This window comes from Quercus lobata, chromosome 8 (assembly GCF_001633185.2).
Source record: "Quercus lobata isolate SW786 chromosome 8, ValleyOak3.0 Primary Assembly, whole genome shotgun sequence".
NCBI classification, from domain to species: domain Eukaryota; kingdom Viridiplantae; phylum Streptophyta; class Magnoliopsida; order Fagales; family Fagaceae; genus Quercus; species Quercus lobata.
This window is the reverse complement of record NC_044911.1, coordinates 3053047-3068378: the sequence shown is the minus strand read 5'-3', so window position 1 is coordinate 3068378 and position 15332 is coordinate 3053047. Positions and strand designations below refer to the sequence as shown.

The window sequence follows — 15332 nt, the reverse complement described above, 5'->3', positions numbered from 1 at the left end:
AGTTTTGACTGCACCACACCAGATACAACATCTTAATCTTTAAAAACAGTTAGAGAAACTCTCCAATTAGAACAAAGAACCAGTTCGAACAGTTTCCTAGGTTGTTTATTCTTTGGATGAATAAAGAAAACATACGCATATAGTTTACTCTTTCAAAATTTATAGGCAAATGTCAAAAAATAGAATTTTTAGCTAAAATCAAAACCATTAAATGCAAATATATCAGTAAAATACATGCCATACTTAATCACACTAAATATTAAATACAATTTAAGTAAAACATCACCCGTTTACATATCATGTTTACAACAGGTTTATATGCTTGATACAGTGAAATTAAAACATTATTACAGCTTTACAGTAACGAAGGCAGCTATGCAGGAGAGAATCAACCACTGTTGATATGGCTGATCAACTAAAAACAGCAAGTACAGTGCTTGATCTGGCACTTGACAATCCTTTTAGACGTGGACTTTGATGATTGTAGCAAGGGAACTAAGCTTTATGGGTCAAATGTCTTACCTATCATAATGAACAAACTTAGTAATGCGAACCATAATGTTAATAAAAGAATTTTCTGAAAGCTTATAAATTTTAAGCTCTCTTGCAAGAACAATACCATCGTAAAAATTAAGGTTTATCCTACAATAATGTTTCAATAGCAATCTTAGGACAAAATGCACATTGATTCACTAAAAATAGCTCCCAATATTGGCCAGTATTATTTCCTGATAGTCACATTATATCTATGGAATTACAGACTACTTTCGAGCTAGTTGTTATCCAAACCCTAAATTCATTTCTTTTTGTTCTTCTGTTTCGATTCGAAATTTCCTATTCTCTGTCTTCCTGTCCTTTTCTTGCTTTAATTAAAAAAAAAAAAAAAAAAAAAAAAAAACCTCTATTTACATATTGCATATGAACGTCTTTGAAGATATAATTCGTTTGATTTGTTATATTACTGAATTGTATATGTTGATGTAGATATAGATGTCGAACATTTTATGTTTTAACTTATGATACTGTTTTTGCCTATTGAAAGATTTTGGTTGTTGGTGTTTGAGCCTTTGTTTTGTACATTCTCGGATCTACTTTTTGCAATTATTTTTTGTGCTATAATTATTTTAGAACATTTTAAACTATACGACGTTTGTATTTGCTAATACCCATCTAAGTATTTGGTTTATCTTTTGAAACAAAAATTTATAGTACTGCGAATGTTTAGATCTTTATTAAATAACATTACAAATTGGCAACAACAATTGTCTTTAAATACTACAGGCATTAAAACCCAAATAACAAAAAACAAAATAACAACAAAAAGCAAAATGCCACAACCACACACAAAATCTCCAATATTTTACACAAAAAAATAAAATAAAATAATGAAAATAAAAAGCAATAAGATGAAGAACCACAAAGAGAAATACAGATTGGAGAGAATCAGTCGGCATTTCATAAAATTCCAGACTTTTGAGGGCATTTCAAAATGGTCTTGGCAAGGCCACCAATGCCAACAACCGAAAACACCATTCGATTAGATGGTCCTTCTATCAACCAATTTATCAATTTACGTCTCTATGAGACTCAATGCCCACAACCTCAGATTCCTCAATGAAAAGGGACGCCATTCGAGGATCGTACCACGTGTCATTTATAGCGTCACCATTGAGCCTTCCTTGCTCTATGGCATTAAAGCCATATCTTTCACCACTCTTACAGAGTCTCAGCGAGTCAAACCATCAGCACACGCACCTCTACATCTCTGGAAACCTTCTCAATCTAACGTTGGAACTCGGACAACCCGACGAAACCGGAGCTCAAAGACTACCAGATCGACCCGAAAAGGATTAGGGCAAATGGTCATGGAAGAATTTTTTAATAAATTTATGAAAAATGAAGTTTTTTTATTTATTATTTTATTAAGATTTAATGAAAAGCTTTTACTAAAAAGACGCTGATTGGTAAGCTTTTTAACGAAAGTTAATTATAAATTTTTTTAATAAGAAAAATTAATTATAACTTAATTAATGAATAACAATAATAATCTCTTAGATTAAGATTAGATAAGCGTTTTTTAAAGAAAAAATAGAAAGGGATAATGAAAAGTTAATGAATATTAATAATTAAATAATAAAAATTAGACAGAAATTAATGAATAAATTAATTCCAAATTAATTCTAACTAATCTTACATGGTTACATTAGTAGATTTCCTAAAGTTGTTCTTTTTTTCTTTTTCTTTTTTTTTTTTTTTTGTTTGTGTGCACGCGTGCAGAAAATCATATATTTAATAAGTTGTTTAGAATTATTTAACCCTCTGTTTAATTATGTAACAATGTTTTGCTCCCAAAACATCAAAAATAATGGAAAATATATTTTACCATTAAAAAAAATAATGACATATTTGAGATGGTAAAAACAAAAAGACTAAATATAGATAAATAACCACGTCTATCACTTAATGATAAAGGAAAAACAAGCACTCATATATTCTAGAAATCACTGAGCAATGTTTTACATTAGGTTAGGTGTGAAACCTATAATCATTCAACATCATAATTCCACATGCATAATCAAATCATGATAAGGATACATTTGTGCAACTTGCATAAAAAAAAGGCTTCTAATACGAATGAATCAAGAAAAGGATAACACCACCATCGCAACAAGTTTGTCATTGATTTTAGTCCACAAACTTCGAAGAAGACATTTGTGCAACTTGCAAGAAGAAAACTTCAATTTTCTTCATTGAATAGCTGCCAACTTTACCTTAGAATTGGTCAATGTTGAATCCTAGAGATGGTTCTACAAAATTTAGGAAGGAGAATCAGAGTGAAAGCAGAGATCGAACTTCGAAGTTTCAGTGGATAAACAAAACTAGTGAAATGAGATAGGTTGAATGCTTCAAGGAAGATAAGGAAACCCAATGAAGGAAAACATGGGCAACCACATTATGTGTGTGTTTAACAAAAATTAAAAAGTCAACTTATTTTATTATTCAATTTATTTTTGCTATTATTTATGGGGCCCACTACACTTTTTTGTAGTAGAAAATGTAAACATTTTATTGCTCATGTAAACTAGATACATCCTATACTAATATTCCCTCTGTAAACAATATATAAAAGAAATTGGAAAACTGTTACATAATTCTTTGTTGGGATTGGGAAATCAGATACATCATCCATAAGAGCCTCTACCACTAGAGACATAAGACTTTCTCTTTTATTGGTACAGCAAAATATTTTCTAAGCACATTAGCATACAGTGTTGTCAAATGTTGTTTCACATTTCTCATGCAAAATTGTTCTATTACCCTGTGGGGTAGAGAGAGAAGAAATCAATATACGTGAACTTTCCTCCCTCATCCTGAATGCGATTAGTAGCAGCCAAGGGAGAACTTCTAATTTTTAGGTAAACTACTTTATACATTTACTGAGTTAAATGGCTCCTAACCTAGAATTTCCTTCTAATTTTTTCCCCTGTTTTTTGTTATGGGAGTCTCCCCTTTCATAACATCCTTTAACTGCTATCTACCAATACTTTTGGTGTTATCTATGAAATCAATATTTAACTAGTCATGAACATATAATAGATTTTAACAAATTTTATTTGTAATTTTTTCTTTTGAAGTTTTCATTATCTTATTGGTTGGATCAGTGAAGCTCTCCTATAGTAAAAACAAAAAACAAAAGGAAATAAACATGCCATTCTATTTAGCAAAAAATCTTAAACTTATAAGTTATTATAGTCAAGTTTCACAAATGAGACACTACATCAAAAACATACATAACTTTTGATAGCAGCAGGCAACCAATGATTCTATCCTCTTCTTTTTTTGGAACCATTTGAGTGGATGCTCTTCATACTATATGCAATCTGTTTGAATCCAATGTCTAACGGGGTATGTGTGACCTGAAAAAGCATCAAAGTATGTTCAAGCTCACAATACTGACATTATATTTTGCATATCAATAAAGTAAAACTTGATGATGCAAAAGACCCCAAGGTAAAGAAACTTCAAGTTCGTAACATTGTGAATCAAATGAGTATTATCTGCTTTTTCCAAAGAATCAAGAACATATCCTTAAGGTTGACAATTCACTCAAAATATATATACATTTATAGTTAAGAATAAGTGTTGTATTTGACAAAATTATGGAACAAAACATTTATATCGTTCAGTGTACTTTGAAATACAAAGAGGTCATTCATAATGTAATACACAAATGGGGGAGGACATTGAAATACAAAAAAGTTCAGTTTTAGTATCATAAATATAAAGTCATTGCAGCTCAATGTCACAACAATGAGTCATATATAAAAACATTGGTTCAACCATGAAAGAACAACAAATGCCCGCAACCGCATCATGAAAAACACATGAAAGACCCACTAAAGCCTTATCTGATCTCCTAAGAGACTTTTGGGGAAATAAAAATGAAGCTTTTCTAAAAGGCTTCATATAGAGGAATTATTTAATCATACTTAAGCACCCTAGTCTTGGATACTAATTACATTCTCCCAAATGCATTTTACTATTCATTAAAATAAAATCAAAACAACCACTAAAGAAATGCTTAGCAAAAGTGCACCATCACCAAATTCATATGACTATCCACAAATATAATTTGAATTCAAATTCCACTGTGAAGTAGTAGATTTAATAGCTATAATGAATAAAAATTCACTCAGTTAATGATAATTGACAACATTCATAATGTCATTACTCCCTTGGGCTAGGCTTGAGAGGCAGTAAGAGCAACTTGAACGATGAAGTGGCAGAGAATTCGACCCTCTAGAGTATAGAGATGGGCTTGGCAGAAGTTTTTGGAGTGAGTAGTAGGTAAGGTAATTTGAAGTGGCCATGGAAGGCTTTGGTGTGAGCAGCAGGAAAGCATGAGGCTTCTGAAGCAGATAGCATGAGGATAGAGGAAGAATGTTACTCTAGCAAGAGGTACAAAAACAAAAACTTAAGCCTCTCCAACTAAACCAGAAAAGATATTGCAAATTTAATCCCAGAAATACACTTTCAAATCCCTCATGTCACAAAAATCTTTCTGTCAGACATTTTGACAAACACCTTGTAAGTAGTTTCTTAAGAGGTCAATCCTTTAGCCTATGTCAATCAATTTGAATTTCCATTTACATATATCCATCGACATTCACCACATCAGTATGTTCCACCATTTCATTGAGCCAAATAAAAATCCTCATACCTAATGTAAGTATATAACCACGGTTCTCTAACAGAACAAAATGTCAGAACAATAGTATGAGAAAGAGGAAAAAAGGGTGGACAGAAATATTACAGTACTAATATGGGTTGTTTTCTTTTAACTAAACTGTTCATTACGTGTATCAAAAGGTTAAAAAAAATATTTAATTGCAAGTATGAAAAGCTTTGGAAATAATATAAATGTAATTCTCTAATAGACAAGCGGGTTGGGCGTAATTGTAATTTCATGATGGCACTAAGGGACGCTCCAACAAATCTATATTGCCAATGTCATGTCCATGGAAAATTTCCCCTTGAACCCTATTCCAAAACTCAACAGAGGGAATATGCTTGACTTTCCCAAAATCGGGGCCTTTGTTTGGTTACAAACTAAGCATGAATTCTCTTGACATTTTAATGATGTACCATTGGGCACCTCCTTTAGTTGTGGGCAAGGTCCAATTCGAAGTGATTCAAGAAGAGGTAGGGCACCTTTGTCTATTATCAACCTATTCAATCCTCCCAAGTTTTCAAGCCCTAGAAACATCAAGTTTTGGAAGCCTCCTCTCTCAATATGTAATTGCTCACCTTCATATCCATCATAAAGCCGAAGATACATCAAATTAGGAAGTGTTTGAAGGACTTTTAATGGATCATCCATTAATCTTGACCAAAGTAAACCCATTTTAACCATAAAATTGAGTTTGGGAATCCATTCTGGTAACTTTTCTAGTCTCCCATATAGGAAGAGAGTTCGAAGGAGGGGCAGAGGAGAAGACATTGATTGGAATTCAAGAACCTTTTCTTCACTTTTTGCACTGATTCTCGGTGATTGAAGGTTGATCATTTTCTCTAGCATAGTACACAAAGCTATCCCATTTTCTGCCTTTATGTCAAAGATATGCAACTTCCTCAATTGTCTTAACCTTCCCAATTCTGCAATAAGGGCATCACTATTGGCTTCCACTTTATGAAGCTTCTGTAAAGATTGTAAACACCCAATGCCACTTGGTATCTTTACTGCACATCGATGAGCAATATTGTATACAATATAATTGTTTTCAATGTATGCCGCAAGATATTGTAGTTTATGCAGCCGACTGATCTCCAGTGGTAGCTCAGACACAAGTGAACCTTTCAAATCCAATGTCTTTAGGTTGTGCAATTTACCTATGGACTTTGGAAGGGTTTGCACTTTTGTATCTCTTAGGCTTAAATATCTTAGATGGAAAAGGTTTCCCACTTCTTTAGGAATGTAATCAATTGGAGCACCTTCACAATCCATTACTTTCATTAACTTGAAGTTTGCAAAACAAGAAGTAAGAAAAAAATTAGGCACTTCATCTACCCCAGAAATGAGAATAGAACGAGTTTGAGAATTAGTAATACTCTGCAAACGAGTATTCAAATTGTTCTGAATTGAGAGGCGTCGAGCAATTCTCTGAAAATTTGAGTAATTTGTCATTGAGACCAGATTGAAACTCAATTCCTCTGACCTTGAAAGAATGACCTCATGTATCATATCATGAACTCGACAACGTCGAATTCTCCCAATAAAATCTTCCTCATCCACTTGAACCAAGCTTATGTGAATAAGCTGGTTCAAGTAGTTTTGTGCAATGTCTTCCAATGTCAGCCCTTTCTTTTCTTTGACAAATCCTTCAGCTATCCATAGTCGAGTTAGTCTTGCACAATTAATGACGCAATCCTCTGGAAACATTCCAAAATATAACAAACACGCTTTGAGGTTGTAAGGTAGATCATGATAACTAAAAGATAGAATTCTAGTGATACTTCTAAGACGTAAATTAGTCTCAAACTCTGAACTAAGACTATCAAGAACTTTGCTCCACTGAGAGACTACCTTGGCTTTGGTTGAAAAAAGACCACCCATAGCTACAATTGCTAACGGTAACCCTCCACATCTCTCAACTATGCCATGAGAAAACTCAACAAAATCTGGAGGACATTGCCCCCCTTCACGTTGGAATGCCTTCTTGCAAAAAAGCTCCAAGGCATTTTCAGAAGGTAGAGATGGTAGCTTGTACACATAATAATGAAGTGATTCATTGCTAGAAGGAGCAACATCCTCATTTCGAGTTGTGATTATTATTCTATTGCCTCTGTCATTATCCAAAAATGCAAATTTTAGATGGTCCCATAATCTTGTATCCCATATATCATCAAAAATTACTAAATACCTTTGTTCATGTAAATAGGTCCTCAATTCTTCAATTAGTGATGGCACTTTCATTATATCAATTTCCCTAGGAGCAAACCCCTTCCTTGCCTTGTAGAATTGCTTGATCGTATCCCTTAATAGCTCCTCCATCTTGTATGATTGAGACACAGTGGTCCAAGCATGACAATCAAAGTGTGGTGCCACCTTATCATTGTCATATACTTTCTTGACAAGAGTGGTCTTCCCAAGGCCACCAAGGCCGACCACTGAAAACACCATGCAATTAGATGGTCCTTCTATCAACCAGTTTATCAATTTGTCTTTATGGGACTTAATGCCCACAACTTCAACTTCGTCAATGAAAAGGGATGCCATTCGAGGATCATGCCATGTGTCATTTATAGCATCATTTCTGGATGTGCTTTGCTCTATGGCATTAAAGCCATATCTTTCACCACTCTTTTTGATGTCGTCGAGTATCTTTTTGATACCTTGAATCTCATAAGCTATCACATGTCGAGCTTTTAGGTTTGTGGTAATGTGAAAAATCTTCTTGAGGAAATAAAATCGTTCCCTTCACCTGAGACTTTGTTTTACAAAAAGAAGTATGTCTTTATCAATGACATCTTCTATGTGATAAGCTTCTTCCCTCACCTGTTTTACCCATGTCTTTGCTACATTGCTCATGCCATCCTTCTCGGCTTTTACATCTGCATCCTTGAGAAAAGATTGAATCATTTCCATTTAATGTCTAATGCTTGTAACTTCTTCATGGACTCCCTTAAGCAATTTCGCTTCTTCAACTAACAATGGAATCAAATTTTGTATAGCTAAGCTTAGTGCACTTTCTGCCATTTTCCCTTCTTTCTTGAAACACTGCCCATAGTTAATTGCATATAAACCAATAAGTTACCAATGTTACAGAAATTAAATCATATTCAACAGTAAATGGGGGAAAATTGGTTTTGTTTCACAATTAATATTACCTTGTGAGCAGGAAGGTCAAGGTCCTTGCTTTCAATAACTGTCCAAATTTGGTGCTCACTAAAAGAAAAACCTCGTGCAAGACCATAGCTGCAATAGAATCAAAGAATTGTTGCCTCAAGCTAGCAAACTATTTTTATAACAATAAGTCAATACGAAACGCAAACACTACACGAAAATATATGTCAAATGATTGTAGTAAGCTAAATGGTCCAGCTCTTCGTATGCTTTGAACTGAAACCCAAATTCTTTGTAATGGGCAAAGAAATGTATATCATTATAAACAGTGGTACTTTCAAGAAATCTCTTCTTTCTCATGTTAATTTAGATGTTATGAACCTACTTGGAGCCTTGCAATCTTTTTTTTTTTTTTTTTTTGGCTAAGTTAAGGGTAATTGCCCCCTAGATCTTTCTAGCTATACAAGTTTTGGCCACGTTGGTTGTGCATGTAAATTGTAAGATGTAAAGGCGTATATTATAGAGTCATAGACTATGACTCGCCTTATTTTCTTTTATAATATTGGTTAAACTAGTCATTAAATAGTATGATGTATGGAATGAGAGAATATATATATATATATATATATATATGTGTGTGTGTGTGAAACTTTTAAATCAATATAAAAAAAAGTCAAATCAAAGAATTAAAAAAAAAAAAAATGATCTGTTTAAAGAAGAGTAAAATTTTTAATCAGAATTTGTGTAGTGTTGGTTTTTTTTTTTTTGGTTAAAAGTATGACTTCTAATTAGTTTTAATTAGCATATAAAAAAAAATCATATATATCTATACACACGCATATAGAATAGAATAGAATAGAATTCTAATTATATAGTATATGATATATTTTTTAGGGGAAACTTTGACAATTTTATTAAGAATGCACTAAATAAGTATGATAAACATCTTCAACATTGGAGAAACATACTCCATCAAGATTGTGAAATTTATTATGAAGTTTTAGGTGATAATAATTAAATGTTTGATTAGTATATAATTTCACAACTTTTGTATATTTTTGCTGAATGCCATTAGTTTTACATGGAATGATTCTTTGTGGTATACAAATTTTAGTCATAGCTTAAACAAATTCTATTACTTTCATTAGCAATGACTTATCTTGGGCAATAAAGTTTTTTTTTTTGGATTTTTAAAAATATTTGGTAATAAGGTTAATAATAATTTTAATGTCTTGTCTTATAATCAAGGGAGTCAATACCATACCAGAGGCTATACCGGTTTGGCCAGCGGTACGATATATTTCGGATACCGGTCAATACCGATGTACCGTTTCAGGTTTACCGCTATTTTTTATATATATATATATATGTATGTGTGTGTGTGTGTGTATATATTATAATAAATATAAAAGTTTACCATAACACATTTCCTCAATTCAGAACTAATTATTCATAGTTTTAGACTTTAGTATCAATTATAAGAAAAAAAAAAACACACAATATAAAAAATAGAAAGCTTAAAAGTTACCATTGCATACAAAGAAAACAAATAATACTAATAAGTTATTGCAAATAAGTTACCATTCTGCTCTAACAAAAATTCAAAAATTACAAAACTTATAAATAAATAAATAAAACTTTTTTCTATACCGCTGGTATTGCCTGAAATTGGCTGGTATGGCCGGTATTTTTTCCGGTACAAAACAAGGGGGTTATATGTACCGGATTGCTTGCCGGTATGGTATATTCCGGCGGTACCGACCGGTATGGTACTGAATTGACTCCCTTGCTTATAATCAGTCAAATTGCAAAAATTATATTTTATTACTTACAACCTCATTAACTACCATGGGCAAGTGCCTTGAATATATATATACACACACACTAGTTTAAGACCCACGCATTGCACGGGTTTAGATACAAACTCATAAAATGTATAATTTTATTTAAAAAAAATAGCTAAATGAATTATTATTTTATATTTAAAAGTAAAAATCGTGCTATATGTGTGTATTTTTCAATCAAAATGGCCCAATAAAGACATAAGTTTTTTTTTTTTTTTTTGATGGAATAAAGACATAAGTTGGTGTAACATCAACTCAATGAACATACATTAGTCTAAAAATAAAAATATAACTAATGTTGTTGTTGTTCTTGTTTTTTTTTTTTTTTTTTTTTTTTTTTTTTTTTTTTTTTTGTGAGAGGAATGTTCTTGAATGACTAAAGAATGAATAAATAATTATAATCTTATATAAATAAATAAATACAATCACTCCAAAAACATTGCTCACTAAAAGTGCTTAAATAGTATTATTTAAAAGCCAAAAATATATATTTATATATATACTTACTTTCAAATCCGAACGATATAGATCTGTCTTTCTAATTCTAACTATACCATGAAATTGTTTGTAACTCTAAGCAATGACACTCCTAATAGAAAAATCATTGTTCATTCATAATCATTTTTCTTTTTAATCTTGTAAGTCTTGTTATTTCAACATTGTTCAACTATTTAACCTAAAAAATATATGTGGCAAACAACTATAATATACACAACCAAACCAAACTAACTATATATGTTATTTGAAAGACAAATTAAGTGCATGTAAAGTGTAAAAAAATACTTACATGTAGGTCGGTGGTGGTGGTGTCTTACCCCTATCTAGCTAATTCTTGTTACAATTCCTTTGTTTCATACGGATGTCTAAGTGGTATTTCATATGAATTAGTATTTCAATTGTTGGTTTTGGTAGTTAGAAGTTAGCACATGCATAGCAATTAATAATTAGCAAATCACTTTGATTTTTTTTTTTTTTAAAACCAATCCCTTAAAAAATAAAATTATTAGTGGAGTTTAAATCACCTTAATAAATTAAGGTATATTCAATATTTTTCTAAAAATCATGTTAATAAAAAGTTATCGATAAAGTCATAAAATTGTTATTAATAAATGTTTCTTAGGCTTATCTATTTAGCTTTGTTGCCAAATTGATATCAACTCTTTTATTTTATTTATTTTTTTAGAAGAATATAACACAACTAAAAACCTATAAACAATAATTTAAATTTAATATTAAGAATATAATCAAAATAATTTAAATTTAAGAAACTAACAAAAATCATAAATTAAGATATAAATGTAGAAAAAGAACAAAGAATATACCAATTTGTTTCCTCTATCACTTTGAGAGATGAAAGTGTGAGTAAGTATGAGAATGTAACGAAAACCTGTACCAATTGTTGTAGAAGATAACAAATGAGTACAAAAGTTTAATATTATGAATTGGGTTAATCTATCTATTAATTTCTAAATGAATTCATGAAGATAACAAATGAGTATAAAAGTTTAATATTATGAATTGGGTTAATCTATATTATCAATTTCTAATGCAAAATTCATGAATTTATATACTTGTGTGAGAAGTTTTTATTTTTTGAAGTTAAAGAAAAATAGCTTAAATAAAATGAAAAAAAAAAAAAAAAAAAAAAAAAAGAATGCATACAGCTGCCTAGGATTTAAGCATTCACATATTAGAGTAAGCTTATATATAGACGTAGAGTTCCATTTGATATAGAACTTAAATCCCATTGAAATTAAGATTTTTAATTTAATCAATATGTTTGTTGCTATCCCATAAAAAAAGAGGAATAAAAAAAGGTCATATACATATAAGTATATATGTAAACTCCTTCATTATATATAGAATTTTAAGGAGAAGGTGTTTACTTTAAACTCAAATACTTAGGAGTATTATGTTATTTACAATATTTTTTTGTTAGTTTATCCAAAAAAAAAAAAAAAATTGGTAAATCGGTACGCAATATGAACAAATAACGTTTTTTTTTTTTTTTTTTTTTTCTCTTATGACTATGTAGTAATATAATTTAAGAAAAAATAAATAGTATGAAATAAATTAATAATAAAAGGATTAGATGAAGAATTTGAATTGTAATCAAATTAAGATTTCTATCAACTTAAAAATTATACGAGAAGAAGATAAGAACAAAAATTGTATCTATTTTTTTAAAAAAATCTAAAAAATTTATACAATTTGGTGAAGCCATCTAGTGCAACCACAGCTTCTAAACTTAACTTTTATATAATATATGATATGATATGATATGATATATATATATATATATATATATATATGTGGGGCCCAAGAATTTGTGGTCTTGGCCCATTTTTACATTGGGGCCCAAGGCCCGAACCGAGAAGGGGTATAGCCGAGGACGTGTAATAAAAGTCCAAGTAGTCTTGAGACATAGCCGAGGATAATTCTGTCCTCGGCATATTCGACAAAAAAATCTAAAATATCTATGTCAGTAGAGAAGGTGACGCTAGATGGTATAACGACCAAGGACAAAGGGAAAGCTACCATTATTACCATTTAATACTCTGCACCTGACAGAGTCATGCTCTTCAGCTTTTACAACCACCCCCAACCACTTTGGGTATGGGCTGATGGGACAAATATCAGTCTTGGAAAGTCGATCCTATACGTGGACGTAGGATAAGGGATACAGGCTAATATAAAAGGAGAAGCAAGCAATCCGGAGAAGTGGCTGGGAAAAAAAGGCCAAGAACCAGAGCCTCCCAGACCACCTCAAGAAGAAAGACTCCTCGAGCGAATACGGTTTAATTCTGTATGAACACCACGACTAACCACCGTTCGGTGATCAAGGCCTAGCCTTTCAAACCCACGCTCTACAAATGATGTTGTTTGGGCCTTTTTACGTGCGAACCTCATATCATTTTGGGTCGTTACAAATTGAGTCCTTACAATTGGCACCGTCTGTGGGAAAGGATTGTGTGTTGGCACAGGCGGTGGGTTGAGACAGTCCCCCCGTCATTTCCAACAGCTGGTTGTAGTGTTCTAGCATAAAGTTCTACTAGGGGCTACGTTTCTTCACTAGGGGCTACGCTTCGAAGCGTCAGTAGCGCGGATGGTTCTAAAGGCTTGGCCAAGGAGCTAGTCCCCCTAAACCAATGTCCCACGCCATAGCCGAGGGGTTAATTCCCCCAACTACTTAAAAACAATTAAGTTTTGGACAGAACCAAGGTATTGCATGGTTCTCGGACTCAAACCTATGGGGAAACCAACTACTTAAAAAAGTAAGTTTTGGACAGAACCAAGGTATTGCATGATCCTCAGACTCAAACCTATGGGGAAACCAACTACTTAAAAAAATCAAGTTTTGGACAGAACCAAGGTATTGCATGGTCCTCGGACTCAAACCTATGGGGAAACCAACTACTTAAAAAAATCAAGTTTTGGACAGAACCAAGGTATTGCATGGTCCTCAGACTCAAATCTATGGGGAAACCAATTACTTAAAAAATTAAGTTTTGGACAGAACCAAGGTATTGCATGGTCTTCGAACTCAAACTTATGGGGAAACCAACTATTTAAAAAAATCAAGTTTTGGACAGAACCAAGGTATTGCATGGTCCTCGGACTCAAACCTATAGAGAAACCAACTACTTAAAAAAATTAAGTTTTGGACAAAACCAAGGTATTGCATGGTCCTCGGACTCAAACTTATGGGGAAACCAACTACTTAAAAAAAATCAAGTTTTGGACAGAACCAAGGTATTGCATGGTCCTCGGACTCAAACCTATGGAGAAACCAACTACTTAAAAAATTAAGTTTTGGACAGAACCAATGTATTGCATGGTCCTCAGACTCAAACCTATGGGGAAACTAACTACTTAAAAACTCAAGTTTTGAACAGAACCAAGGTATTGCATGGTCCTCGGACTCAAACCTATGGGGAAACCAACTACTTAAAAAATTAACTTTTGGACAGAACCAAGGTATTGCATGATCCTCGGACTCAAACTTATGGGGAAACCAACTACTTAAAAAATCAAGTTTTGGACAGACCCAAGGTATTGCATGGTCCTCGGACTCAAACCTATGGGGAAACCAACTGCTTAAAAACCAAGTTTTGGACAGAACCAAGGTATTGCATGGTCCTCGGACTCAAACCTATGGGGAAACCAACTGCTTAAAAACCAAGTTTTGGACAGAACTAAGGTATTGCATGGTCCTCAGACCTAAACCTATGGGGAAACTAAATACTTAAAAAAGCTAAGTTTTGGACAGAACCAAGGTATTGCATGGTCCTTCGACTCAAACCTATGGAAAAATCAGCTACTTAAGGAGAATTCTAAGTCGCTTAGTCCTCGGACCAAATACCAGAAAAGACTAAGGCTATGAAGGTCATTAGGAAGATGGCGAAACGCCTTATTACCCAGTGACCCGCAGGGGCTGTTCATTTTGGGCTACATATCCTCGGATAAATACTTTCTACACAGCACCGAGCATTCAGCCATCATCTCGTTCAGTTTGGGGTATACACTCCTTTTTCAGGTCGGTCTTATTGTGCAAGATAGCTTCAATAAGTTTATAATAACATCTTTTTTCTTAGTAAGGGTTTCGGCCCTAAACGTCGTTTTCTCAGGTCGGCATTATTATGCCAGACAGCTCTAATAAGCTCATAATAACATCTTTTTCTTTTTTCTTAGTAAGGGTTTCTGCCCTAAGTATCATTTGTTCAAATCGGCATTATTATGCTGGATAGTTTCAATAAGCGCAGAGTAAGGTCTTTTTATTAACAGGGATTTCGGCCCTAAGTATCATTCAGAGTATAAAAATGAAAAGAAGTCATACGGTAGTACGTCCATTCACGACATAACCATTGCAGGAAAGAAAGAATACATAGAATAAAACAATGGCAACTTTTATTAATGTAAAGAAGTAGTACAGCGTACAATGAAGGGCTTAAACAAGCCTATATAGGAAACAAATTACAAGAAATAGAATAAAAAAAAAAAAGAGCAACAAAAATAAGAAGTCTTGCTAAATTCTGCTCTAGTAGCTACCATATTGAGAGGAGGACCTCTTTGGATGGATGAGGAGAAGAAGAGGAAGAAGGAAAAGCACCAGGATGGATCTGGTGATGGGAAAGAAGAAGAAG

General features: G+C 32.7%; 2 protein-coding genes across 4 annotated transcripts; both read right to left on the bottom strand.

The window, feature by feature from the left end:
• Positions 1-201: 201 nt before the first annotated feature.
• LOC115958207 (disease resistance protein RPM1-like) lies at positions 202-6525 on the bottom strand. 3 transcript variants are annotated; one of them, XM_031076608.1, is made up of 3 exons: positions 4713-6525; positions 3792-3917; positions 202-522 (listed from the first exon to the last, which is right to left on the bottom strand). In XM_031076608.1, the coding sequence occupies exon 1, from the start codon at positions 6512-6514 to the stop codon at positions 5498-5500; it is 1017 nt and encodes a 338-aa protein (XP_030932468.1). In that variant the 5' UTR covers positions 6515-6525; the 3' UTR covers positions 202-522; positions 3792-3917; positions 4713-5497. The 3 variants fall into 3 exon arrangements, with proteins under 3 accessions (XP_030932468.1, XP_030932467.1, XP_030932466.1); XM_031076607.1 differs by having other exon boundaries at positions 4733-6525; XM_031076606.1 differs by having other exon boundaries at positions 3792-6525.
• Positions 6526-6624: 99 nt separating this feature from the next.
• On the bottom strand, positions 6625-7777 carry LOC115955516 (disease resistance protein RPM1-like). The gene is made up of 2 exons (XM_031073647.1): positions 6717-7777; positions 6625-6661 (listed from the first exon to the last, which is right to left on the bottom strand). The coding sequence occupies exons 1-2, from the start codon at positions 7775-7777 to the stop codon at positions 6625-6627; spliced, it is 1098 nt and encodes a 365-aa protein (XP_030929507.1).
• Between the last annotated feature and the right edge of the window lie 7555 nt (positions 7778-15332).